Here is a 25,854-nt window from a genome sequence, read left to right as displayed (position 1 = left end):
ATATTTCTTTTTAAAGATTAGGTGATATAATACTGCTTTATAAATGCAACTGAATTATAAAAATAAGCTTTTAGCAGAAAATCAGAATACTTTATATCGACACATGAATTGCAAGCTGCCAAGTTTGTGATGAAAACCACTCCTATATGCTACATAAGACATAAGATACACTGTTACTCATTTCCAAAACACTTAACCTGTGTCTTTCATATAATATTCTAAAAGTTGGTCATATCAAAGAAAACCTATCAGAGTTCTGGGTCTGCTCTTCTGTCTCTATTACTAATATAAATCTACTAGTGTGAGCCCAGCATTAGATAAAGGAGGGAAGAAGGGAGCACAAAATTCTATTAATAATTTCTTTGTTAAATAAGCATTTCTTCAAAAAATAAAAAAACAATTTAAAAAAAAAAGAAGAAGAGGAAGATAAGATGAGTCCCTATATCAAGTTTCTAAGATTTAGGAATGTTTAAGAGTTTAAGTTTCAGTTTTTAGTTAGGTACTAGTATGTTTTATTTTCAAAAGGCAAATTAGTTTGTTTGAGAAGCCTATTCTCTGGGTATGTATTAGATAAGGAGAGGAAATAACCAAGCAGCAAAGATGAATATCACCCACACTTAAGAGCTTTGCATAAGGATGGCAGTGTTAAAATTGGCATTATCTCGGCTCCAGATTTTATTTATCATGGAGCCAAGATCCAGCACTCCAGAACAAATCTAAATGAAAAATACTAGGATTAGGATTCTCTAGTCCTTTTTCACTTCTATGTTGACATCAACTGAACCCCTATATTTCCAGAGCCCTCGTCTATGAACTTTTTCTCCATGCAAACTTTAGTTATAACAATACACTGTGAAATCAAATAAAGAGTAAAATCATAGTAATACAAGCAACCACTTTGTGAAAAGTGTTAACTGCCCAATTTGATATATACTATTACCTGACTGAAGTCATTATTCTAAATTCAATGCTTAACAATATCTTCCTAGGTTTTAAGTGCACTTATACAATTTTTATCAATATGAATAGTTTTTCATAAATGTGTAAACACCAACATGACAAAATTATTCTTTTAGACATTTTGTATTAAATTGTATACTTTTCTTAAAGCCTATTTCATGAATTATTATTCAGAGTCATAAAAATAAAAGATTTTATATCATCTTTGTTTTTCTTCATAGCCTTATTCTATAATTTAACCTAGGGCATGATGACATGAATGTCCTATTCCAAATATTTAAGTGCCAAATGTTGAAGTGCAGGAAGTGTTGAGTCATATGGCCTTTACAAAATTTAGTTATATCACTATCAAATACACAGGTTACAAAACAAAGTGCTTTTAAATGCCTTTAAAAATGTTCAAAACCAGTACCATGAGTATTGCATAACTTTTGAGTTTAAGGGTTTCTCATACAACAACAACAAAAATTTCAAATGAAGATTAGCCAAAGAACACATATGCATAACCCATAGACACAGACAACAGTGTGGTGATGGCCAGAGGGAAGGGGGAGAGGGCTGGGTGGAGGTGGGCAAAATAGGGACATCTGCAATAGTGTCACCAATAAAAATAAAGTAAAAACACACACACACACACACAGTAAGATCCCACTTCATGCCCACGCTGATGGCTATAGTAAAAAACACAAACAATAACAAGTGTTGACAGGGATGTGGAGAAGCTGGAACCCTCACACATTGCTGATGAAATGTGACATGGTGCAGTTGCTATGGAAAACAGTTTGGCAATTTCTCAAAAAGTTAAACGTATAGTTACCATGTGTAACTTTGGTAGGGCATCGTAGGTATATTCCCATGAGAAATTAAAGCATGTGTCCTCACCAAAAAGTCAAACATGAATGTTCATAGCAGCATTGTTCCTAATAGCCAAAAGGTGTAAACAACCCAAATGCCCATTAACTGATGAATGGTTAAACTAAGTGTGATACAGCCATACATTGGAATATTATTCAGCCATAAAAAGAAATTAAGTACTGACCCATGCCACAATATGAATGAACCTTGAACACATTACGCTAAATGAAAAAAGTCAGTTATAAAAGGTCATATGTTATATGATTCCATCTATATGAAATGTCCAGAATAGGCAAATTCATAGAGCAGAAAATAGATTAATGTTTGCCATGGGCTAGAGGCAGGAAATCATGGGAAGTGACTGCTAATGGGGTTTCTTTTGGGGGTGGTGAAAATGTTCTGGAACTAAATAATGGTGACGGTTGCATAACCCTGTAAGTGTACTGAAAACTACTAGTGGTACGCTTTAAAACAGTGGATTTTATGTGAATTATATCAGACACTGTTCTGAAACACTGTATTTATTCATGCTAAAGAAGATGAGACAGGAAAGAAAAGAAACAATGAAGATGCTAAGATTGTAAGGGCCTGGGAGTTGCAGAGGGACGCATCATGTACCCTCTGCCCCACCTGGCCAATGGCAAGCCATTTGAATGAATGAATGAATTAATGATGGTCATACACTGTGGATGGTATTGTTACCTAGTACAATCTCACTGAAGGCAATTTGGTAATATCTATTAATAAATAAAAATGCTCATAAAAATTGAATTTTAATTATTTTAGAATAAAGTTATTAGCTTGCTATTTAGTTTTCATAAAAAATATACTGTCTCTGAACATGGCCATATATATTATACACTTGTGATTTAACTGAGATAATATTGACCAGATTTATTTCTATTCAAAATAAATAACATTCATATATGAGAACAAACAATGCATTTCTCAGTGAATCAGAGTTTAGTAAAAGATAAAAATAGGAAAGAGACAAAGAAAAGAAAAAAAACATAAGGAAGAAAGGGTTAAAGGAGGATCAGTAAATATTTTTAAATAATATTAAAGAGGCAAAAAAAGAGAGAACAATACTAAAACATCCAAATGAGGACATTTCAGTAAAAATAAATCCTTAAATAAATATTTCTCAAATTCAAATACTGAAGTATCAATATAAAAATTTACACAAATTAACACAGAAAAAGCCTCCATTACAATTATTGCTTAAACACACACACACACCCACCCCACCTCACATTCGTGCACATCTATACTGAAACCAGTTTGGGAAATGTACTATAAAGACAACCTATTCAACTTACATAGTTCTTCAAAGAAATATTTATCAACATTTTTAAATAAATGAAAATTTGTAATTATATCAAATTGTACTAATTTGAGTATGGATTCAGATTCAAAGAGAATCACATTAATTTCATTTTTAAGTTATACATATTTTATCCCATATGCACCAGATATATTAGAAATGTGCAGCCCCAAATTTAAACTTCTCACAGAGCAAGTGAGATGGATGTCTCAGAGGTCCTTTCAACTGGGTGAGTTGTCAGTGAAAATACATCACACTTTAAAATAAGGCATCGTTCTAGTTCAACTTTAAGTTTCTGATGTCACAATACATGTGACATTCTACAACAAGTTTGTTTTTTCTTTCTGCCCAGACTTAGCAGAGCAAGAACAAGCAGGCTTTTGAATCAGTGCTGCACTTGAAGTATTTGCTTGCTTGGGAGATTTATACTGACTGTAGTTTGGCTCTCTAATGATGTAATTCCTGGGCTATAAGCTTCTACAAACTGACAGAAATAACAGGAGATGTGAAAAATGCAACAATACTAAAAACAGATGTTGGTGTAAAATTCCAGGACCATTTATTTTTTTCATTTGCCTTTTAATGTACAATTTCCATGCTGAAAACAAAGGGATATTTTTTTAACTCTTAAAATACCTTAAACATTTAGAAGAGTTGAAGTAGAAAATTTATGGGATGGGGGACTTTAGAGTTAAGAAGTAAAGGGAAGGGAGAGAAAGGTGGGCTGAAAAAAAGGCACCTAAATCTACACTATATTTTTCAGTTATCTTATGTCATTTTTTTTCTTACTCTTATTTTATTTTAATCTAGTCTGGTAATAATTCCAAACAGACAACTAAAAGATCAGAGTTACTATGATTTCTGGGTAACCAAGAGGAAGAACAATTAATTGTTCTTAGGCGCAACTGCTATTGTGTCCAAGAATGTGATGAATTTTTCCCCTAATCTTTACCAAGAAATATCTTACCCAAACCTCCTGGCTTTGGAGAAATAAAATACCTAAATTCAGAATTCAAAAAGAGCAGTAGTTATTAGTCCTTTTCTTAAAGAGCCATGGATTTATTACAAATTACTCCTAACACCCCTTTCTTCAAAAGATTCACTTTAATCTATTTTAAATGATCCAAAAACTATCAGAAGGTAATATGATCTGTCATTCTACCACAAATACCTGCTTTAATAATCGAAAATAAATACCAAGATTTGGTTAGTCTGCATTCTTATTAACAAACTTACATGATTTCCTGTTGGAAATTTTCAGGGGCTGAACTATTATTTCTGGTCGTCTCAGAGCCAATCTCCTGGGAGGAAAAGAAGGTCAATATGCCTATCAATTTTCAGTGCAGATCCAAGGTTAATATAACACCAAAATATTAAAAGTCTTAAGAAAGAGCTGAAAAGTTAGGGGGAAATGAACACAATGCAATCTACTCAAATTAAGAACTGAATTCTCTAATTTCAAATTTTTATAAATTATCCCCACTCCAAAATCATTCTTATTTTTGCCATCTTTCACATCAATACAGTTTCAGATATTAATGTGTGATTTTCCATTTGCTTCATAACAAAAACCGAATATGATCTGGTACTGTCATATTATTTTTGGTCATTATTCATACTCAGACAAAACAGAAATCCAAATCTGAGGGATAAAGGACTCTAAGGCAAGATTTTAGTGCTTATTTTATCACAACTATGCTTGAGTGATATTTTGCAGAGAACAAAAGGTCAGTTGAAGAAAGGCCATCATTACGTGCCAGTAGCTCACCTTTCCTGGAAGTGCTTCGAAGGAATCAAGCCTGCCCTGGGATTGGCATCACCTTCATGCTTCGCTTGCCACCACATTGCATCATCTTGGCTCATAATCTGAAGAATATCTCCCTTTTTGAAAGAAAGCCCAGCTTCCTTACATGGAATTGCTTTATCCTCATTAGGGTCATAGTCAAAGAGGGCTTTGATAAACATCTGGAAGAAAGTTTTATTTAAAATGAATAAATATAAAAAATATCAAATGGCCAACATTCTTCTAACTCTGATTTAAGAACAATTTTAAAAAAGAATATTAAAATAAACTTGTCATGACAAAGAAGATATGTAGTAGATGAAAAACACATTAGCCCCCTCACCCTCCACAGGAAAGATTTTAAAGTAATAATTACCTTGCCTTCTTTAGATGGTGTCTCCTCTTTGATGCTGGGTATGATCTTAAATGTAATTGCTCCTTGAGACTGAGCCTGATTATTAGAGGAAAGAGTTATAAAAAAAAAACTTCTAGAGCCAAGGAGAGGGAAGAAAAAACATGTAGACAACTATATGCATCTGAAAATTTACAAGCTTGGGATCTCTATTCTTAGATAGATCAAACTGAGAAAAGTATTTTTGTATAAATTCCTATAACATGAGAAAGCGCTAAAGTTTGTCAAATAATTTAAAAAACATCAACCACTAAACCAACTTTTACCTCCTTGTGCACTTTTAAAATGCCGATGAAAATATTACCAGCCATGTCGAGTTACTTATGCATAGTGCCTTCTACAGATAACAATAAATGTGGAGAACAGATAATGTGCAAGGATCAGACTATTACATTTAAGTATCAACATCCACATACTCAAAAAAGTATTATCTTCCAGAAAAAATAATAAAGAACATTCATCTCTATTACATTCTGGTTAGTGAGTAAAATACCAAAAAATAGATTAATTAAAAGATGAAAAGACTGAATATAACTATTCAATTTTAATTAAAACAAGCAACAATACCCAAAAGTCTTTGCTAACTCAGACAAGAGTAGATCTCCCTTTAATAAACTCTCATGTCATTTTCTATTTATTTCTCCCCCTTTTTAGCATTTATCATAACATATCTATATAATTACTTATACAGTTGTTTAATAACTGTTATCTCTGCTAATTCTAACTCCATAAAATCAGTAAATATCTAAAACATATCTAAGAGGTATGAGGAAGGGAAGAAAAGAGGAAGGCAGGGAGGAAGGAGGCAGGGAAGGAGAGAGAAAGGGAAAAATGGTGAGATCTCTCTGAGGCTCACTATCAATGGTGTGCTGGTAAACCAGGACTGTGTTTTATAAAAAAGGGCCCTGATTTGTTTTGTTTGCTAATTTTCATGGTATAAGTAATCCTGCCATAGCCAATTTCAATTTGCCAGTGTGAAGTCACTGACAGCCATGCTGGGAGAAGTTGCATAGAAGCATAGAATCAGCTTCTGCAAGCCTAGGAGGAGCTCCAATACAGCACAGAGTCTCAAGTAAAATGGGGTTTAATAGTATATATTATAATTTTATAAAAGAGTAACTTCAAAACAATATCATTATTACTGATTATCATAGAAGTAATTCACAAATCTTATTAAGAATTCATATAATACTGAATTGTATAGGTAGAGAGAAAGCAAGTTTTCTCTATAGTCCCTTCCCATTCTTCTAGTTTGTGTGTGTGTGTTGGGGGGGGGGGGAGTATTTTAATGTATGTAAAGCCCTTAGAATAATGCCATTAAGGGCTCAATCACTATAAGCTATTATTAGTATTATCATTATTATTAGGTAAAATAGGTCTACCAGCCATTGTGATTGTTTCACAGTGGCCCATCATGTAGATGGAATGACTAATCAAACAATGAAACCTTCTTAATAATTTCTAAATATTAAAAAAAAATCTTGTTTATGGATATATACCAAATTAGATCCTTGGGATTAATTTCCAAAATCTGCATTTCTTGATTAAAGGGTATGCAAATTTAGGTTCAAAACAGCTACAGAGCAGCTGGAGGCTGCCTGCAGTTGCTCCCAGCCATGGACTGGATATACAGCTAAACTATTGAGCAATTGAAGTATAACTGATCTAAAATGTAATATTTAAGGAACAATGAAGAAGCCATGTAGAGACTTGTAACAGGAACGGAGATGCAGAAAGAGAAAGCCCCCTCTAGCAGGTACAGCGGCTAAGTGGCCAGAGGGATATCCTGGCTGCAAAGCTCCCACCCCCTGGGATCCCCATGCAGGGATCCCCAACCAAAAGCAACAGAGATGAACAGAAGAGCCCACATAGCATCAGGTAGAGGGAATCAGGGAGATTTTGTTTGCCTGGGTCACATCGTCCCAGTGAACAAGCACTCCTACTGCAAGCAGCCCCAGCCTGAGAAGTTCGCTCCAGACTCCTATCGCTAGAGAGGTTGCACAGCTGTCTTTGGCTCCAGCAAAAGACAGATCTGGGGGCTACAACCAACAGTAACTTTGAAGGACTCTCTACTTTCTAGAAAGTCATTTGACAGAACCCCAGTCAGTGATAAACTGTGTATCTTGAAATAAAAAAAATAGTATTTCCCACCTGAGTGCAAGGTCAGAGCTCCTCCCTCCATATATGGAACCACCCAGACTTCCCCATCCTGCTGGTTTGGCCACATAGCCTGGAAGCAGCACAGGTCTGGGATTCTTGATCTGAATTACAGGGTTTGGACCCCGAGCAGAGCTGGGAATTTGGACCCCACTTTTGTTGAGACCAGCCACATGGAGAGATAGGAATCCTACACAGGGCTGATTTTCTTTTTCTTTTTTCTTTTTTTAAATTAAATCTTTATTGTTCAGATTATTACAGCTGTTCCTCTTTTCTTCCCCCATAGCTCCCCTCCACCCAGTTCCCACCCTACCCTCTGCCCTGACCCGCCCCCCCCCCGTCCTCCTCCATAGGTGTACAATTTTTGTCCAGTCTCTTCCCGCACCCCCACACCCCTTTTCCCCCCAAGAATAGTCAGTCCATTCCCTTTCTATGCCCCTGATTCTATTATATTCACCAGTTTATTCTGTTCATCAGATGATTTTTTCACTTGATTTTTAGATTCACTTGTTGATAGATGTGTATTTGTTGTTCATAATTTGTATCTTTACCTTTTTCTTCTTCTTCCTCTTCTTATAGGATACCTTTCAGCATTTAATACAATACTGGTTTGGTGGTGATGAACTCCTTTAGCTTTTTCTTATCTGTGAAGCTCTTTATCTGACCTTCAATTCTGAATGATAGCTTTGTTGGGTAAAGTAATCTTGGTTGTAGGTTCTTGCTATTCATCACTTTGAATATTTCTTGCCACTCCCTTCTGGCCTGCATAGTTTCTGTTGAGAAATCAGCTGACAGTCGTATGGGTACTCCCTTGTAGGTAACTAACTTTCTTTCTCTTGCTGCTTTTAAGATTCTCTCTTTGTCTTTTGCTCTTGGCATTTTAATTATGATGTGTCTTGGTGTGGTCCTCTTTGGATTCCTTTTGTTTGGGGTTCTCTGCTCTTCCTGGACTTGTAAATCTATTTCTTTCACCAGGTAGGGGAAGTTTTCTGTCATTATTTCTTCAAATAGGTTTTCAATATCTTGCTCTCTCTCTTCTTCTGGCACCCCCATAATTTGGATGTTGGTTTGCTTGAAGTTGTCCCAGAGGCTCCTTACACTATCTTCATATTTTTGGATTCTTTTTGTTTTTCTGGTTGGGTGATTTTTGCTTCTTTGTATTTCAAATCTTTGACTTGATTCTTGCAATCCTCTAGTCTGCTGTTGGAACTCTGTATAATATTCTTTATTTCAGTCAGTGTATGCTTAATTTCTAGTTGGTCCTTGTTCATATCTTTGAGGGTCTTACTAGATTTCTTGAGGGTCTCACTGAATTTATTGGCGGTTTCTAGAAAATTCTTGAAAAACCTTATAAGTGTGGTTTTGAACTCTATATCCAGTAGTTTGCTTTCCTCCATTTCTGTCATTTGTGACCTGTTTCTTTGTCTCCGCATTTTTTATGCTTCCCTGTGTTGATAGAGTAGCTCTCTGTGCTAGGTGTCCTATAGGGCCCAGTGGCTCAGCCTCCTCAATGACCTGAGGTGGACACTCTTGGTGCACCCCTTTGTGAGCTTTGTGTACAGTCTTGTTGTAGTTAAGCCTTGATTGTTGTAGGTATCACTGGGAGGAATTGACCTCCAGGCCAATTGGCAGTGAGAATCAGCTGTGTCTGCAGTGGGAGAACTTCTGTGCTGAAGACACCCTTCTGGGGCAAGACTTGCTTCAGTGGGGCTTTGGTGCTCACTGAGTCTGCCCCCTGAGTGTGTTCCTTATGAATCTGAGGAGTTGTAATCTGGATGGTCCCACTCTGACCACTGGGTACACTGGCTCTTGGATCTCTAAGGAGGTGCTAATTTAGCCTCTGCCTGAGGCTACCCAAAGGAGCTACGGAAAGATCTGCAGATTCCTCTTCTTTGTTTTAGATTTGGAGGTGCCCAGATGAGGCCCAGCTGTGAAGCAATGAAAGCTGCTGTGGGGCCTTGGGCCTTCTTTTGGAAGTTCTGGGTCTCTCTGACCCAGCTGCCGTTTGTTAGGTAATTTTCAGATTGCAAAGGGCCAGGCCTTTCATATGCAAAAGCCTCTGTGCACACCTTGGGTGGGGCGGGGTCTCAGGGAATCAACAGGGCGGAGCAAACAGCTATGGCTGATCCTCAGTCCTGTCCTAAGAGGTCCCGTGTCTCAGTGTCCCGGTAATCACTGCAAGCAACTCTGAGAGAAAGCTGCCCTCGAGTTCCCCCGGATGCCAGACAGTCCAGTTTCTCCCCGTATGAGTCTGGGTCCCCAGAGACAGGCCCGGAACTGGAGTTCAGAGCAGTCGGGAGCTTGTGTCTCCCTCCTGATTGAAAAAGACAACCACGTCCTCAGTTGCCAGCCCTTTCTGCGTGTGCCTCCGTACCTCTGCACTTTACTTCCACACCTCCTCTGAGTCTCAGTGTGCTTTTCTCTTTCCTTCTAGTTGTAGAATTTCCACTGAGCCAGCCTTCCTGTGGTTCTGGATGATGTCCGTTTTGTCTTTTAGTTGTATTTTTGAAGTGGTTGTGCGAGGCAGCAATTTCCGGTGTTTACCTATGCCGCCATCTTGGTTTCTAGGGCTGATTTTCCGTACCCTCCTTCTTGGTTGGGTAGTACAGGGGCACCAGTGCTGTACAGAGCTGGGATTTTTGGATGGTGTCTGCAGGGAGACTTCTGTCAGGGACACAGATAGATGAGTGCTGAACTCTGTGACTTCATTGTGGAGAGGCAGATCCGAGCTTCCTGCGAATTCCAAGTCATTGTCCCGAGAAAGATAGGTAGTGCCCGTCACCCCTTCCTGCAGGCTTTGGGAACCACACCCAAAAAGGAGACTGTTTGGTTCAGCCCTGTAAAGTTCCAGATACCCCTGCTGGGTGCAGTTCCGTGGGGGACAGGAGAGTGGCTCAGAGTGGGCCATTCAAAAAGTGAGACACTTGGAGGTTATTGTCTACGACTGGGAGGAAGTGCTTAGCCCCCTCCTGTGGGCTGAGCTGGCAACAACCTCAATAGGAGACTCTCTTGATCAATGCCCCTGAGCTCAGGGAGGCTGAACCTGCTCTTGCAGAGGATACTGTAGGCTAGACCCAACATAAACTTGCAGCAAGCCACCTTAAGGGGAACTAGAGATGGATACTCTGGCAAAGCCTGAAGTTTGGCTTTGAGGCAGGGACTAATTTCCCTTCATTGAGTGCCTGAATGCATAATCCCCAAACAAGGGGTCCACTAGCCTGAGCTAGGCTAGCCTGGGTCTACCCTCTCCAGAAAGCTCTAGAGGAAGGCCTGGCAACCTCAGGGGGAAGGCAGAGTAGCTGATAGGTAGAGGAGGAACTCCAGGAAACTCAAGTCTGACCACAGATTTTCCCCCAGCCTGAAGCTGGAAGAAGCCAACCCCATATACACAGATTAGCCCCTCCCACACATGCACAGATCTAGTAGAACAGACATAAACAGTAAACAGAGTGGTAACTACAGACTGGTAGCCCAGGGCCAGTTACACACAAAGTCTGACAGCAACCTGCATCTGATACCCACCCCAAAGGACCCAGAACCAACACAATAAGTGGTGGGCTTCAGACTACACCAGAGTTCAACCAAACTACACACATAAATGGCACACCGGAGTGGGGATCCCAACAGGCTCCAGACCTTGCTGGGGACAACCATGCCTAGGGAGGTAGGCCCTACAGAATCTCATATATGGTGATCAAGGTTTACCTTTAGAGACACCCAGCCTAAAGAGTTAACAATTGTGTCACTGAACCCAACACATAGAAGCAAACACAAGGAGATAGCCACAATGGGGAGACAAATAATCAGGCCCCAAATGGAAGAACAGGAGGAATCTCCAGAAAAAGACCTAAATGAAATGGAGGCAAGCAATGTATCAGAAACAGGTTTCAAAGTAATGGTTATAAAGATGCTCAAAAGCATGAAAAGGATATAGAAACTATGAACAATAACCAGTTGAAAATAAAGAATACCATATCTGACATGGAGCACACACTGGAAGGCCTGGCCAGCATGGCTCAGTGGTTGAGCATCAATCCATGAACCAGGAGGTCAAAGTTCAATTCCCAGTCAGGGCACATGCATGTGCAGGAAGCAGCCGATAAATGATTCTCTCTCATCATTGATGTTTCTATCTCTCTTTCCCTCTTCCTTCCTCTCTGAAATCAATAAAAATATATATAAAAAAAGAAAACATTGGAAGGAAAAACGAGTAGGCTGAACAAAGCAGAGGACCAAATCAGTGAATCAAAAGACAAGATAGAATCACTCAATCAGAGCAGAAAAAAGAAAAAAATAATTAAAAAGCAGAAGAATAGTTTAAGAGAACTTTGGAACAACATGAAATGTAACAAGATCTACATAGGGGTATCAGAGGAGAAAAAAGGGAGTGGGGGACAGAGAATCTGTTTAAAGAATTATGGACAGAAAACTTCCATATCCTGGTGAAGGAAAATGTCACCCAAGTTCAGGAAGCACACAGAGTCCCATTTAAGATGAACTGAAAGACACACCACAGTTAAAAATGGCAAACATGAAAGACAAAGAGAGAATCTTAAGGGCATCAAGAGAGAGTAAGTTACCTACAAGAGCCCTAACCGGTTTGGCTCAGTGGATAGAGCGTCGGCCGGTGGTCTCAAGGGTCCCAGGTTCGATTCCGGTCAAGGGCATGTACCTTGGTTGCAGGCACATACCCAGTAGGGAGTGTGCAGGAGGCAGCTGATCGATGTTTCTCTCTCATCGATGTTTCTAACTCTCTATCCCTCTCCATTCCTTTCTGTAAAAAAATCAATAAAATATATATATTTTTTAAAAAGTTACCTACAAGGGAAATCCCATAATGAAGTCAGCTGATTTCTCAACAGAAACACTATAGGCCAAGAGGGAATGGCATGAAGTATTCAAAGTAATAAAAAGCAAGGATCTGAAATCAAGGAAGGTTATCATTCAAATTGAAGGTGAAATAAAAGAGATCCACAAACAAACAAACAGGCTAAAGGAGTTTACTGCCACAAAACCAGCATATAAGAAGTGTTAAAGGGACTGCTGTAAGAAGAAGAAGAAATTTATACAGAGAGAGGAACATATTAATAAAGAATAAAAACAGCAATAAATAAGTACCTATCAATAATAACCTTAAATGTAAATGGATTAAATGCTCCAATCAAAAGACATAGGGATAAGAATGGATAAGAAAATATGACCTATATATATGCTGCCTACAAGAGACCCACCTCAGAACAAAAGACTCACACAGAATGAAAGTGAAGAAATGAAAAGAATTTTTTGATGCAAATGGAAATGAAAAAAAAATGGAAGGGTAGAAATACTATATCTGACAAAATAGACTTCAAAGCAAAGGCCATAGCAAGAGACAAAAAAGGTCACTACATAATACTAAAGGATTGATCCAACAAGAGGATATAACCCTGGTAAACATGTATGCGCCCAAATAGGATCACATAAATATATATATGTAAAAACTCTTGGAGAACTTTAAGGGAAAGATTGACAGCTCTACAGTCATTGTAGGGGACTTTAACACTCCACCAACATCACTGGATAGATCTTCCAAAAAAAAAAATCAACAATGAAACTGCAACCTTAAATGACACTCTAGATCAGATAATTTAATTGACATTTACAGAACATTTCATGCCAAAGCTGCAGAATATACATTCATCTCAAGTGTACATGGGACACTCTCAAATATAGACCACATGTTAGAACACAAAATAAGTCTCTATAAGTTCAAGAACATTGTATCAATCATCTTTTCAGATCATAATGGCAAAAAACTAGAAATCAACTAAAATTGAAATACTCAAAAACATTCAAACACATGGAGGCTAAATAACACATTATTAAACAATGAATGCATTACCAATAAGATCCAAGAAGAAATAAAAAACTTCCTGGAAACAAATGAAAATGAACACACAACAACCCAAAATCTATGGGACAGTAGAAGCAGTCCTGAGAGGGAAGTTCATAGCATCACAGGCCTACCTCAAGAAACAAGAGAGTCTCTAGTGAACTATATCTAACCCTACAACTAAAAGAACTAGAAAGAGAACAACAAGAAAAACCCAAAGTAAGTAGAAGGAAGGAAATAATAAACATCAGCCTGAAAATAAATATCATAGAAAATAATAATAATGAAAAAAACTATACTAAAGATCAATGAAACAAAGAACTGGGTCTTGGAAAAAAATAAACAAGATTGATGAACCTTTAGCCAGACTCATCAAGAACCAAAGACAGAGGGCCCAAGTAAAATCTGTAAGTGAAAGAGGCAAAGTAACAACTGACATCACAGAAATACAAAGGATTGTAAGAAAATACCATGAACAACTATATGTCAACAAATTGGACAAATTAGGCAAAATGGACAAATTCCTAGAAACACGCAAAAACTCAATCAGGAAGAATCAGAACACCTTAATAGGCTGATAACACCTAATGAAATTGAAGCAGTAATTTAAAAAACTCCCAGAAAACAAATGTACTGGACTAGAAGGCTTCACAGCAAGTTTCATGAAACATTCAAAGAAGAACTAACACCTATCCTCCTCAAACTACTCCAAAAAATTCAAGAGGAGGGAAGACATCCACATTCTTTTCTTTGCTGTTATTGTTAATCCTTACCTGAGGATATTTTTCCCATTGATTTTTAAAAAGAGTGGAAGGGCAGGGTAGAGACAAAGAGAAACATCCATGTGAGAGAGACACATTGATTGGTTGCCTCCCACACGCACACTGACCCGGGCCAGTGATTGAGCCTGCAACCGAGGTATATGCCCTTGACCAAAATCGAATCTGTGACCTTTCAGTCCTTGGGCTCTAAACACTTAGCAAAACTGGCTAAGGCCACACTATTTTAACAAGGCTAGCATTATCCTAATTCCAAAACCAGATAAAGACAATACACAGAGAGAATATATTATAGGCCAATATCCTTGATGAATAAAGATGCTAAAATCCTCAACAAATATTAGCAAATCGGATCCAGCAATACATTAAAAAGATCATACAGCATGGCCAAGTGGGATTTATTTGGGGGATTCGAGGCTGGTATAATACTCGCAAATCAATAAACATGATATATCACATAAACAAAATGAAGTATAAAAATCACATAATCAAATCAAAAGACACAGAAAAAGCATTTGACAAAATCCAGGACCCATTTTTGATTAAAAAAAACTCTCAGCAAAGTGGGAATAGAGGGGTCATATATCAATGTAACAATGGCCATGTATGACAAACTTATAGCCAACATCATACTCAATTGCAAAAACTAAAAGTGTTTCCTTTAAGATCAGGAATAAGACAGGATGTTCACTTTCACTACTCTTATTCAACATAGTACTGGAAATCCTAGCCACAGTGATCAGACCAAAAAAGAAAAGGCACCCAATTTGGAAAGGAGGAAGTTAAACTGTACTATTAGCACATGACATGAAATTGTATTAGAAAACCCTGAAGACTCCACTGAAAATTGATAGATTTAATAAATGAATTTGGCAAATTAATACGATAGAAAATTAACATACAGAAATTGATGGCATTTTTATACACCAGCAATGAACTCTCAGAAAGAGAAACTAAAAATACAATCCTATTTACCTTTGCAAGAAAAAAAAAAGATATCTAGGAATAAACTTAATGGAGGTAAAAGACCTGTAGTCAGAACACTATAGGAGATTGCAAAACAAATCGAGAAAGATACAAACAAGTGGAAGCATATACTGTATTCATGGATTGGAAGAATTAACATTATTAAAACATATATATAACCCAAAGCAATCTATAGATTCAAAGCAAACCCTGTTAAAAAATTAATGGCACCCTGGCTGGTGTTGCTCAGTGCATCAGCCAATGCACTGAAGGGTCGCGGGTTCAAGGACACATAGCTGGGTTGCACATTTGAACACCCACCCTGGTGTGTCTCTCTCAATCGATGTTCCTTTCTCTCTCTCCACCTCCCTCCCTCCCTTCCACTCTCTAAAAATCAATGGAAAAAATATCCTCGAATGAGGATTAACAAAAACAAACAAACAAACAAACAAAAAACACACACAAAAATCAACGGCATATTTCACAGATCTAAAACAAATATTCCAAAAATTTATATAAAAGCAAAAAAGACCACCAACAGTCACAGTAATCTTGAGAAGAAAAAATGGGGGAGTCACAATACCAGATATCAAACCATACTACAAAGTCACTGCAATCAGAGCAGCCTATTACCGACACAAGAACAGGCATATAGACCAATGGAATAGAATAGAGGGCCCAGAAATCAACCCACATCTTTATGGTCAAGTAATACTACACAAAAGAGGCAAGAGCACACAATGGAGTAAAGACAGTCTCTTCAATAAATTGTTTTGAGAAAATTGGACAGGTACATGCAAAAAAAAAGAAACTAAACCACCAACTTACACTATACACAGAATAAACTCAGAATAGGTAAAAGTCTTAAATTTAAGTTGTGAAACCATAAAAAGCCTGGAAGAAGATATATGCAGGGAAATCTCAGACAATAAACTAGAAGTATTTTCACAAATACATATCTTAGGGCAAGAAAAAAAATAAACAAATGGGACTATATCAAAGTAAAAAGCTTCTGCTCAGCAAAAGAAACCATCAACAAAATGAAAGGGGAACCCATGGTATGGGAGAACATATTCACCAATGATACATCTCTGATAATGGTTAATTTCCAAAATATATAAAGCACTCATTCAACTCAACACTAGGAAGACAAATAATATCATTTAAAAATAGACAGAGGACCCAAATAGACACTTCTCCAACGATGACATTCAGATGGCCAATAGGCATATGAAAAAATGTTCAATGTCATTAATCATCAGAGAGATGCAAATTAAAACACAATGAGGTATCACCATATACCTGCCAGAATGACTACTATCAGTAAATCAACAAACAAGTGCTGGTGAGGATGTGAAGAAAGGGAACCCTAGTACACTGCTTGTGGGAATGTAGACTGCTGCAGCCATTATGGAAAACAGTATAGAGTCTCCTCAAAATAATAAAAATTGAAGTGCCGTTTGACCCAGTGACCCCACTTCTAGTAGTATATCCTAAGAATCCTGAAACACCAATCAGAAATAATATATGTATCCCTATGTTCATAGCAGTGTTATTTACAATAGTTAAGATCTGGAAACAGCTCAAGTGCCCATCAGTAGATAAGTAGATTAACAAACTGTAGTGGATTTTCACCATGGAATGCTATGTGGCTGTAATAAAGAAGGATCTCTTACCCTTTGTAACAGCATGGATGGACTTGGAGATTATTATGCTAAGCAAAAAAAGCCAGTCAGAGAAAGACAAATACCATATATCTAATATGTGGAATCTAATGAACACAATAAACTGATGAACAAAATAGGGCCAGAGGCATAGACGCATGGAACAGACTGACAGATCTCAGAGGGGAGGGGGTTGGGGTTGGGAAGAGATTAAGCATAGAACATATATGCATATATGCATAGCCCATGGACATGGACAGTAGTGTGGTAAAGGCCTGGGGTATGACAATGGCTAGGTGGAGTGAAAAAGGGTGGGGGGAAATGGAGGACATCTGTAATCCTATATAATAAAGAGGTAATATGCAAATTGATTGTCATGCCCTCTCACAAGATGGCCACCCCCATTGGGCACAAGATGACCGCCACAGATGGCCTGCAGGGGAGGGCAGTTGGGGGGGGACCAGGCCTGCAGGGAAGGGCAGTTAGGGGCGATCAGGCCAGCAGGGGAGCAGTTAGGCATCAATCAGGCTGGCAGGGGAGTGGTTAGGGGGTGATCAGGCTGGCAGGCAGAAGCGGTTATGGGCAATCAAGCAGGCAGGTAGGCGAGCGGTTGGGAGCCAGCAGTCCCAGATTGTGAGAGGGATGTCTGACTGCTGGTTTAGGCCCGATCCCTGACTGGAAGTCGGACATCCCCCGAGGGGTTCCAGATTGGAGAGGGTGAAGGCTGGGCTGAGGGACACTCCTCCCAGTGCATGAATTTTGTGCACTGGGCCTCTAGTACTGTCAATAACAACAAAAAGGGTATGCAAATTAAAAAATTTGAAAATATTAGGTAGCCAGCTCAAAAAGGTCTATTAATTTATCCTACTACCAAAATAATATAAACATATTTATTTCCCTATAACCTGGGTAACTCTTGCCATTATCAAGTTTTTAAATCCCCACCAGTCCAATATTTTTCAGACATCATGTTTTCTTTTGTATATTATCTGTGCATATACTTTGTCAATTTTTCTAAAAATGTTTTTTCTTATTAATTTTTATACACTCTCCATATATTAAAGTATTAGCCTTCTTTCATATATATTGAAATTTTTTTCCTGCAATCTCATGTCTAAGTGTTTTTGTTGTTGTTATTAATCCTCACCCAAAGATATTTTTTTCCATTGATTTTTAGAGAGGGTTAAGGGGAGAGAGGAGGAGGAGGAGGAGGAGGAGGAGGGGGGGAGGAGGGGGGGGAGAGAGAGAGAGAGAGAGAGAGAGAGAGAGAGAGAGAGAGAAACATAAATGTGAGAGAGACACATTAATTGATTCCTTCCCACACATGCCCAGAACAGGGTTGGGGATTGAACCTGCAACTCAGCTATGTGCCCTTTACTGAGAATCAAACCCATTACCCTTTGGTACACCACTGAGCACGCCAGCCAGGGCTCATTTGTCTGTTTCATGTATGACATCTTTTTCTGTTCAGAAAGTTTTCTACAGTAATATCAGTTCTTTTTCTACTTGAATTTTACAGCATTAACGTCTTACTCTACTTTTTGTGATTTTTAAAAACTTGAATATTTAATTTGTTGGGATTTGTTTTTGTGTGTGCTATAAAGTATGGACTGACTTTATTTTTTCTAACTGAATCATCAATTAATCCAATACCATTTACAAAATGATTTCATTGTTTTCCCTGTAATATAAAATGCCACCATAATCTATACTAAATTTGCACATATACTGAGGTCTGTTTTGAAATACTAAACTCTTTTTTTATTTCTGTAGATTCATAATATGTTTTCATATGTAACAGGGAGAGTTTCTCTTCATTTTATCTTTACAAATGAACTTGAGAATAAATATTGTCAAGGACTAAAATAATTTCATTCTGTTTTGGATTTCATAAGACATTTAAATTAGTTTTACTATTTTATATACCTAGAAAGCACAGGCTATATTGATGGGAGAAAGATAAAGATAAATGCATTACCAAAAAAATGGCATCTAATTTGGATAGGCCCTATAATAAACTCTTTTGCTCATTTAATCTTCAAAACACTCCAGTAAGATATTTAACTCCTCTTATTCTCATTTTGTAACTGAAAACACTGAGGCAATAAAAAGGTTAAGGTATTTTCCAAAGACACATAAGGATTAAGTGATGGAGCTGGAATTTGAACCCTGGACTACTAAATCCAAATCCTGTATTCATAACCAAGTTGGATATATAGTGATTTAATTTTATTGATAATTTAAAATAAAATTTCAGCTTACCAAAATCTGAATGATTTCTTCAGGCTTTTTATCCTCAACTGGTATCCCATTCACTTCCCTAAGTTCATCACCAACATGAATAAGACCTGAGTAATAGGAAATTCAGTAAATTAGCAGTGTTACCTACAAAAGAAACTGTAAGTTACACATCTGAGGATTGAAAAGAAGACCTTCTGGCTTCTCCGGTTTCAGATTCCATGCATTTGTATAGCAATGAATCAAAGACTATAACATCAAAGAAAAACATGCTCAGTGTCTAGAAATGCATATAATTTCCATCATAGAAAATAATTCTTACTTTTTTTAAAAAAAGGCTGCATGCTTTTAGTAGTATCTTTCAAGTCTGAATGTAACCTTAGAAGCCCATGTAAACTAAGAGAGTAGAGAGATTTATTTTTCACTTATTTATACAAGTCCCCATATATAAAGACAGAGAAAAATATTTTATTTCTTGTTTGTTGTATTATATCAAAAGATTATTATCCTCTTAGTTAAATATTAAAAATATTATCTATGAAATGAAGCATGACTTGTCTATATTCACTTAACATTTAAACTCTTACCACTTCTGTCTGCAGCCCCTCCTCTCATGATTCTAGCCACAATGATGGCCCCAGTCTGCTCATCTTTCTTAATGGTGGCTCCCTTTGAAGAAATACAAAAGTATTTGTGGGTAAATGTATGTATTGGGTGGTACGACGGGGGAGGAGAAACAAGGAAATTTATCTGGAAAAAGTGAAAACACCTACTACAAAAAATAAAAGGAATGAGGCAGGAGGAATAGACATCATACCATGTGCCTTACAAATGTTCATTACTAGATCTAGAATTTTGTACTATACATATATCATCTACAGTTTCCAGAAAATTTTAAAGATTTTTGAAGTCTTTAGCTTCTTCAATATTATGGAAAATACAACTATCTTTTTTCTATTATAACACTTTGTATTTAAATACTATTTGTTTTTACTCTTTTAAAGCATTTCCTCATTTCATTTCATCTTTAAAATACCCCACAAAGAAGGTAGAGTATATATAGAGAAGGTTAAGTGAATAGAAAAAGATTATATAAATTATAAAAATCAGGTCATCTGGCTTTTAGTTCAGTAGTCTTTCTAGTATGCGATTATGGTGATGGAATCAGTGAAAATAATACATTAATTAATTAAAACTCCAAAATTAGTTATATTTCTTAGCCAAGGCTAATATGAATTAATGGAAAAAAAGAACTGTTAGTCCAGGGTTTTTATGAACTAGGATTGTCCCTAGTACAAACAGAACTAACATTTTGGCATAAGATTAGGACACAATTTTAAAAAGAATCCAGAAATTCTTCATTTTTGAATGTTCAGAAGCAGATTAACTGAATGTTGTTTTGTAAGAACACTAGGCACAAATGGTTACTTTAAATGCCTTTCATGATTTTCCTTTCCAAGAAACTGGCACCAGCTTAGAAATGCCATTCTGCACTGCATCACAGGGCAAAAAAGGATGCACATTGGTGGTGACAGAACTGACCCCCAAAGAAAGAAAAGGTGAATTTTTCTCAGGTGTGTCAATAAACACATTTATATCACTAAAAACAAACAGGTAAGCAAAATTAGAAATCCATTTATAATAAGTATATTTTATATATGCTAGCTATTAGATACATATCTCATAATAGTAGAAAATCAAAAATTAAGTGTAGAATGATTTTGTGGCATTTTCATCACCTATTCATGCATTCAAACCAAAGACTTGAATGAGTATCTCTCTATGGTCATAAATCTTAGACTCGCTTATTACTGGTATTTTCTGCTTATAAACAGTTAACATGTAACCGAGGTAACTGGAAATGTAATATTCTTAATATAAATAATGAATTTGGTTAGATCAACTTTCATTTCCCTTAATAATGTATCTCGAACTTTCACACCAAAGTATGCCTAAGAGGCTAGTCTACTTATCTAATATTACTTGTCCTTAATTTACAGATGAGATCATTTCTTCAAGATGGAGGTCATCAATTCCTTCCCTCTTTGTATGTGTATGTGATATTCCCATATCAAATGGTGAAAATGACTCAGAGGCTTCTAAAGCTACAAGAAGACTTGAAGCTGCCACTTGACTTATGCCAGCCACCATGTGAAAAATCATGACTACTGCTATCCTGTGAGGAAGTCCAAGCTAGACTAGTGGAAATGACACCTGGAAAAAGAGATACCTGACCAGCCCCCAACTTCCTTCCTACTACAGGCATCAGTTTAACTGTACGTGCTCAGCTGAGCCTGCCAACCTCCAAAACTGTGAAAGTTAATAGTAAATTATTGTTTTAGCCACAAATTTTGGTGTGGTTTGTGACACAGAACTACAACTAGGACAGATTTTTCTCCACTATAGTTTATACTGTTTTTCAGTATAGGGCCAGCCAATTCATTGTGCCTAATGCTAGTCATCACTTTGACTTATTTTGTGATTCAATGAAATTTATAAGTGTTTACTGAGACCCTACTATGTCCCAGGCTCTGTTCTAAGAGCTTGTAATACAATGGTGAAAAAAAACACAAAAATTTCTGCCCTGTCATGGAGATTAAATCTGCTCTAACAGAAAAGACAGACAATAAAAACATGAGATAATTATATTATACTAGAGGTCCAGTGCACAAAATTTGTGCACTTGAGGGGGGTGGTTTCTCAGCCTGGCCTGTACACTCTTGCAGTCTGGGAGCCCTCGGGGTATGTCTGACTGCTGGCTTACTGGGAGCAGGCCTAAGCCAGCAGTGAGACATCCTTAGCGCAGCCAGAGGCGGGAGAGGCTCCCGCCACCTCCATTGTGCTCGCCAGCTGTGAGCCCAGCTCAGGGCTTCTGGCTGAGCAGTGCTCCCCCTGTGAGAGTGCACTCACCACCAGGGGGCAGCTCCTGCGTTGAGCGTCTGCCCCCTGGTGGTCAGTGCCGGTTGTTCCGCTGTTCAGTCAATTTGCGTATTAGCCTTTTATTATATAGGATTATTATATAGGATAGTATAGAAGGTGGTAAACACTACAGGGATGGGTGGGGTAGGGAAGGGTAAGAAAGTGCCAGGTGAGTAGAGGGAACATGATGAAAAAACATAGGCCTCACTGGGAAGATGACATTTGTGTAAAGAAAGAATGGAAGAAGATGGAGTTGGCTGATGAGAAAGAATTGAAGATACAGCCAGGGCAAAAGTGCTGTGGTGGCTATGAAATACATGTTTAAAATAAAGCAAAGAAGCCAGTGTGGCTGGAGTAAAGAAAAAGGGAAGAAGCAGTAGGAGGTGAGGTCAGAAGGTAACAGACAGCCAGATCATGTAGAACTTTGTAGGTCATTGTGAGGACTCTAGAATTTACTATGAATGAAAGAGATAATATGCAAGGCTCTGAATAGCAGGAGTGCTGCAATATGAAAAGAATCACTCCACCTACTATGTTAAGAGAGTGAAGGAGGACTTCTGGTCAAGATGGCAGGGCAGGTAAATGTGGTACTCGAATCCTCCCACAACCACATAAAAATTACAATTAAACTACAGAATAACCATCATTCAGAACTACCTGAAATCTGGATGAATGGAAGTCCTACAAATAGGGAACTGAAAGAGTCACATGAGACTAGTAGGAGGGGCAGAGACAGAATGGGCTGCTCCCACACTCATGTGTGGTATATAAAATTGGGAGGGATATCTTGGCAGCAGAGGTCACCCCTGAGGAGCAAGGGGGTGGGGAGGCTTAATGCCACAGCAGGACCCCCAGCCCTGGGTTCCAGTGCCAGGAAGAGAAATTTCCATACTTCTGGCTGTCAAAACCAGAGGGGATTGAGGCTGAGAAACAGAGGGCTGCTGGAGTCCCAGGCAGTTCCTCTTAAAGGACCCATGCACAAACTTATTCAGACTCACTCCCCTGAGCTCCAGTGCTGGGGTAGTAACTTGAAAGGCACCTGACACACAGAGAGGAACTGAATTGTCCAGCATCAGGCCAAGAGTTGGGGGAGCAGCTTTCTCCCAGACAGAAGTACTGGCAGAGGCCATAGTTCTTTTGATTAGACCTTCCCCCACAGAGCCCACAGTTGCCATATCTGAGTCTCGACCAACCTGACTCACACTGTTTGCCCCACATTTATGATTCCTTGAGGCCCTGCCCCACCCAACCTGTGGGCCCACCCAAGCCCTTTCTAGTGGCTTTTCCATAGGAATTGCCTGTCTTGGCTCATGCTTCAGACTTTCCTAAAATCCCCTAAACAAAGAGCATCTGGCCTTAGTATGCCCCTTACCTCTTGCTAAGTATCCCCAGGCCTGGCACTAGCAGAAACCAGCCTTTGTTCACAGCTTGGCTACCCTGGGCATCTTCAAGTCCAGCCCAAGCAGCACCCATCACTTTGCAGCTCAAGCTGGGTACACCCGGGCAGAACACAGGCAGTGGCTGACATTGGCCTGACCCTCCTGGGAGGCCCAAGAGCCAGTGCATCTGGTGAACAACTTCACACCATGTTGAAACATCACCATTCAACAACCTTCACAAGATATACATTCAAGGAGCAGACTCAGTGGGCACTAGAGTCCTGCTAAAGTAAGTGCTGCTCTGTGAGGTGACCCTCTGCACAGCTGATCCTCTATGATGGTCAGAGATCTGTGGTCATAGCCAGTCCTTGCAGCTGATCAGCCTGGAGAGAAATCCCTCCCACTGATGTGCCAATAGAAATCGAGGCTCAATTATTAAAGGAGGGTGTACACAGCCTACACAGAGTGGGGTACACCTCCAGTGCCTAGCTTGGGTGATAGGGGAGGCTATGCCACTGGATCCTACAGAACACCTACTATATTAAGCCAATCTACCAAACCTGGGGGACATAAAAAATTGTCCCAAATGAAAGAACAGAACAAAACTCCAGAAAAGGAATTGAGCAAAATGGAGATAAGCCATCTACTAGACACAGAGTTCAAAACACTGGTTATTAGGAGAACCTCAACAGCATAAAAAAGGACCAGTCAGAAATGAAAGATATAATAACTGAAATGAAGAATAATTTACAGGGCCCTGGCCTGTGTGGCTCAGTAGGTTAGAGTATTGTTCCATGAATCAAAGGGTCATGGGTTCAATTCCAGTCAGGATACATACCTAGGTTGTGGGTTTGATCCTCAGTCATTGCACGTAAGGGAAGCAGCTGATCGGTATTTCTCTCTCACATCAATGTGGTGTTGTTGTTTTTTCTCTCTCTCTCCCTCTTCCTTCTCTCTCTCAAAAAATCAATGAAAACATATCTTTGAGTAAGAAATAAAACAAAAAAAAGAAAGAAAAGAATAATTTACAGTGAATCAACAGTAGAGTAGATGAAGCCAAGAATCAAATCAGATTTGGAAAATAAGGAAGCAAAAAACACCAAATCAGAACAGCAAAATGAAAAAAAGAGAATAAAAAAAATGAGAACAGTGTAAGGAGCCTCTTGGACAACTTCAAGTGTACTAATATTTGCATCATTGGAGTGCTGGAAGGAGAAGAGAGAGAGAGAGAGCAAGAAAATTTCCCTAACCTGTTGAAGGAAAAAGATATACAAGTCCAGGAAACAGAGAATTCCAGGAAAGATGAACCCAAAGAGGTCTACATCAAGATACATCATAATTAAAATGCAAAAGGTGTCCTGCCAGTGTGGCTCAGTGGTTGAATATGGACCTATGAATTAGGAGGTCATGGTTCAATTCCCTATCGGGGCACATGCTCAGGTTTCAGACTTGATCCCCAGTAGAGAGTGTGCAGAGATATCCAGTCAATGATTCTCTCTCATCATTGATGCTTCTATCTCACTCTCACTCTTCCTTCCTCTCTGAAATCAATAAAAATATATTTAGAAAACAAACAAATAAACAAAAATGCAAAAGGTTAAAAAGAAAAAGAGAATCTTAAAAACAGCAAGAAAAAAGGAGTCAGTTACCTACAAGGAGCTCCCATTAGAATGTCAGCTGATTTCTCAACAGAAACTTTGCACGTCAGAAAGAATTGGCAAGAAATAGTTAAAGTGATGAAAAGCAAAGACTTACAACTAAGATTACTCTACCCAGCAAAGCTATCATTGAGAATCAAAAGACAAATAAATAGCTTTTCAGACACCACCAAACCAGTATTACAAAAAATGTTAAAGGGTTTTATTTAAGAAGTAGAAGAAAAAATGATCAAAATATGAATAATGAAATGGCAATAAGTACATATTTATCATCCATATGTTCATTGCAGCAATATTTGCAATAGGCAAGATATGGAAGCAATCTAAGTGTCCATCAATAAAGAGGTGGTGAACATAGAAAATTGACTATGACTTAACCATAAAAAAAAAGTACAAATTGGTTGTTACAGAATAGTCATGAGGATGTCAAGTACAGGATCAGGAATATAGTCAATAATATTCTAATAACTATGTACAGTGTCAGATGGGTGCAAGATTGAGTGGGATGATCAATTAGTAAGTTATGTAGTATCTAATCACTGGGGTCTACACCTGAAACTAACATAATAATGTATGTCAACTGTAATTGAAAAATAAAAAGTGATTTAAAAAATTTAAAAAGAATGAAAGATGGCAAGGGCTAAAGCAAGGAAACAAATAGGAGGCTGTTACTGTAATCCAAGGGAAAGAGGAGGGGAGCTTCGATCTGATTGGCAGGAGCAGAGATAATGAAAGGTAGACTGGATATATTATTAATAGAGCCAAAAGGATTTCCCAATGGATTAGAAATGGGGAGAGAGAGAGAGAGAGAGAGAGAGAGAGAGAGAGAGAGAGAGAGAGAGGTATCAAAGATTGACTCTATAGTTTTTGGCTGAGCAACTAGAAAGA

General features: G+C 38.1%; 1 protein-coding gene across 1 annotated transcript in view; it reads right to left on the bottom strand.

Annotated features, from left to right (window-relative positions):
- The window catches only part of MPP7 (membrane palmitoylated protein 7), a 159,817-nt gene that overhangs the window by 71,917 nt on the left and 62,046 nt on the right, over positions 1-25,854 (bottom strand). Inside the window, exons 6-10 of the mRNA XM_023746378.1 lie at positions 19,598-19,679; positions 19,035-19,120; positions 5,299-5,373; positions 4,908-5,104; positions 4,376-4,440 (exon numbers count right to left, since the gene is read on the bottom strand). Coding sequence (XP_023602146.1) covers positions 4,376-4,440; positions 4,908-5,104; positions 5,299-5,373; positions 19,035-19,120; positions 19,598-19,679 — 505 coding nt within the window. The remainder of the gene's footprint in view (positions 1-4,375; positions 4,441-4,907; positions 5,105-5,298; positions 5,374-19,034; positions 19,121-19,597; positions 19,680-25,854) is intronic.

This window comes from Myotis lucifugus, unplaced genomic scaffold, assembly GCF_000147115.1.
Source record: "Myotis lucifugus unplaced genomic scaffold, Myoluc2.0 scaffold_668, whole genome shotgun sequence".
Taxonomy (NCBI): domain Eukaryota; kingdom Metazoa; phylum Chordata; class Mammalia; order Chiroptera; family Vespertilionidae; genus Myotis; species Myotis lucifugus.
The sequence above is the reverse complement of the archived record's forward strand: the minus strand, read 5'-3'. Positions and strand labels throughout refer to the sequence as shown.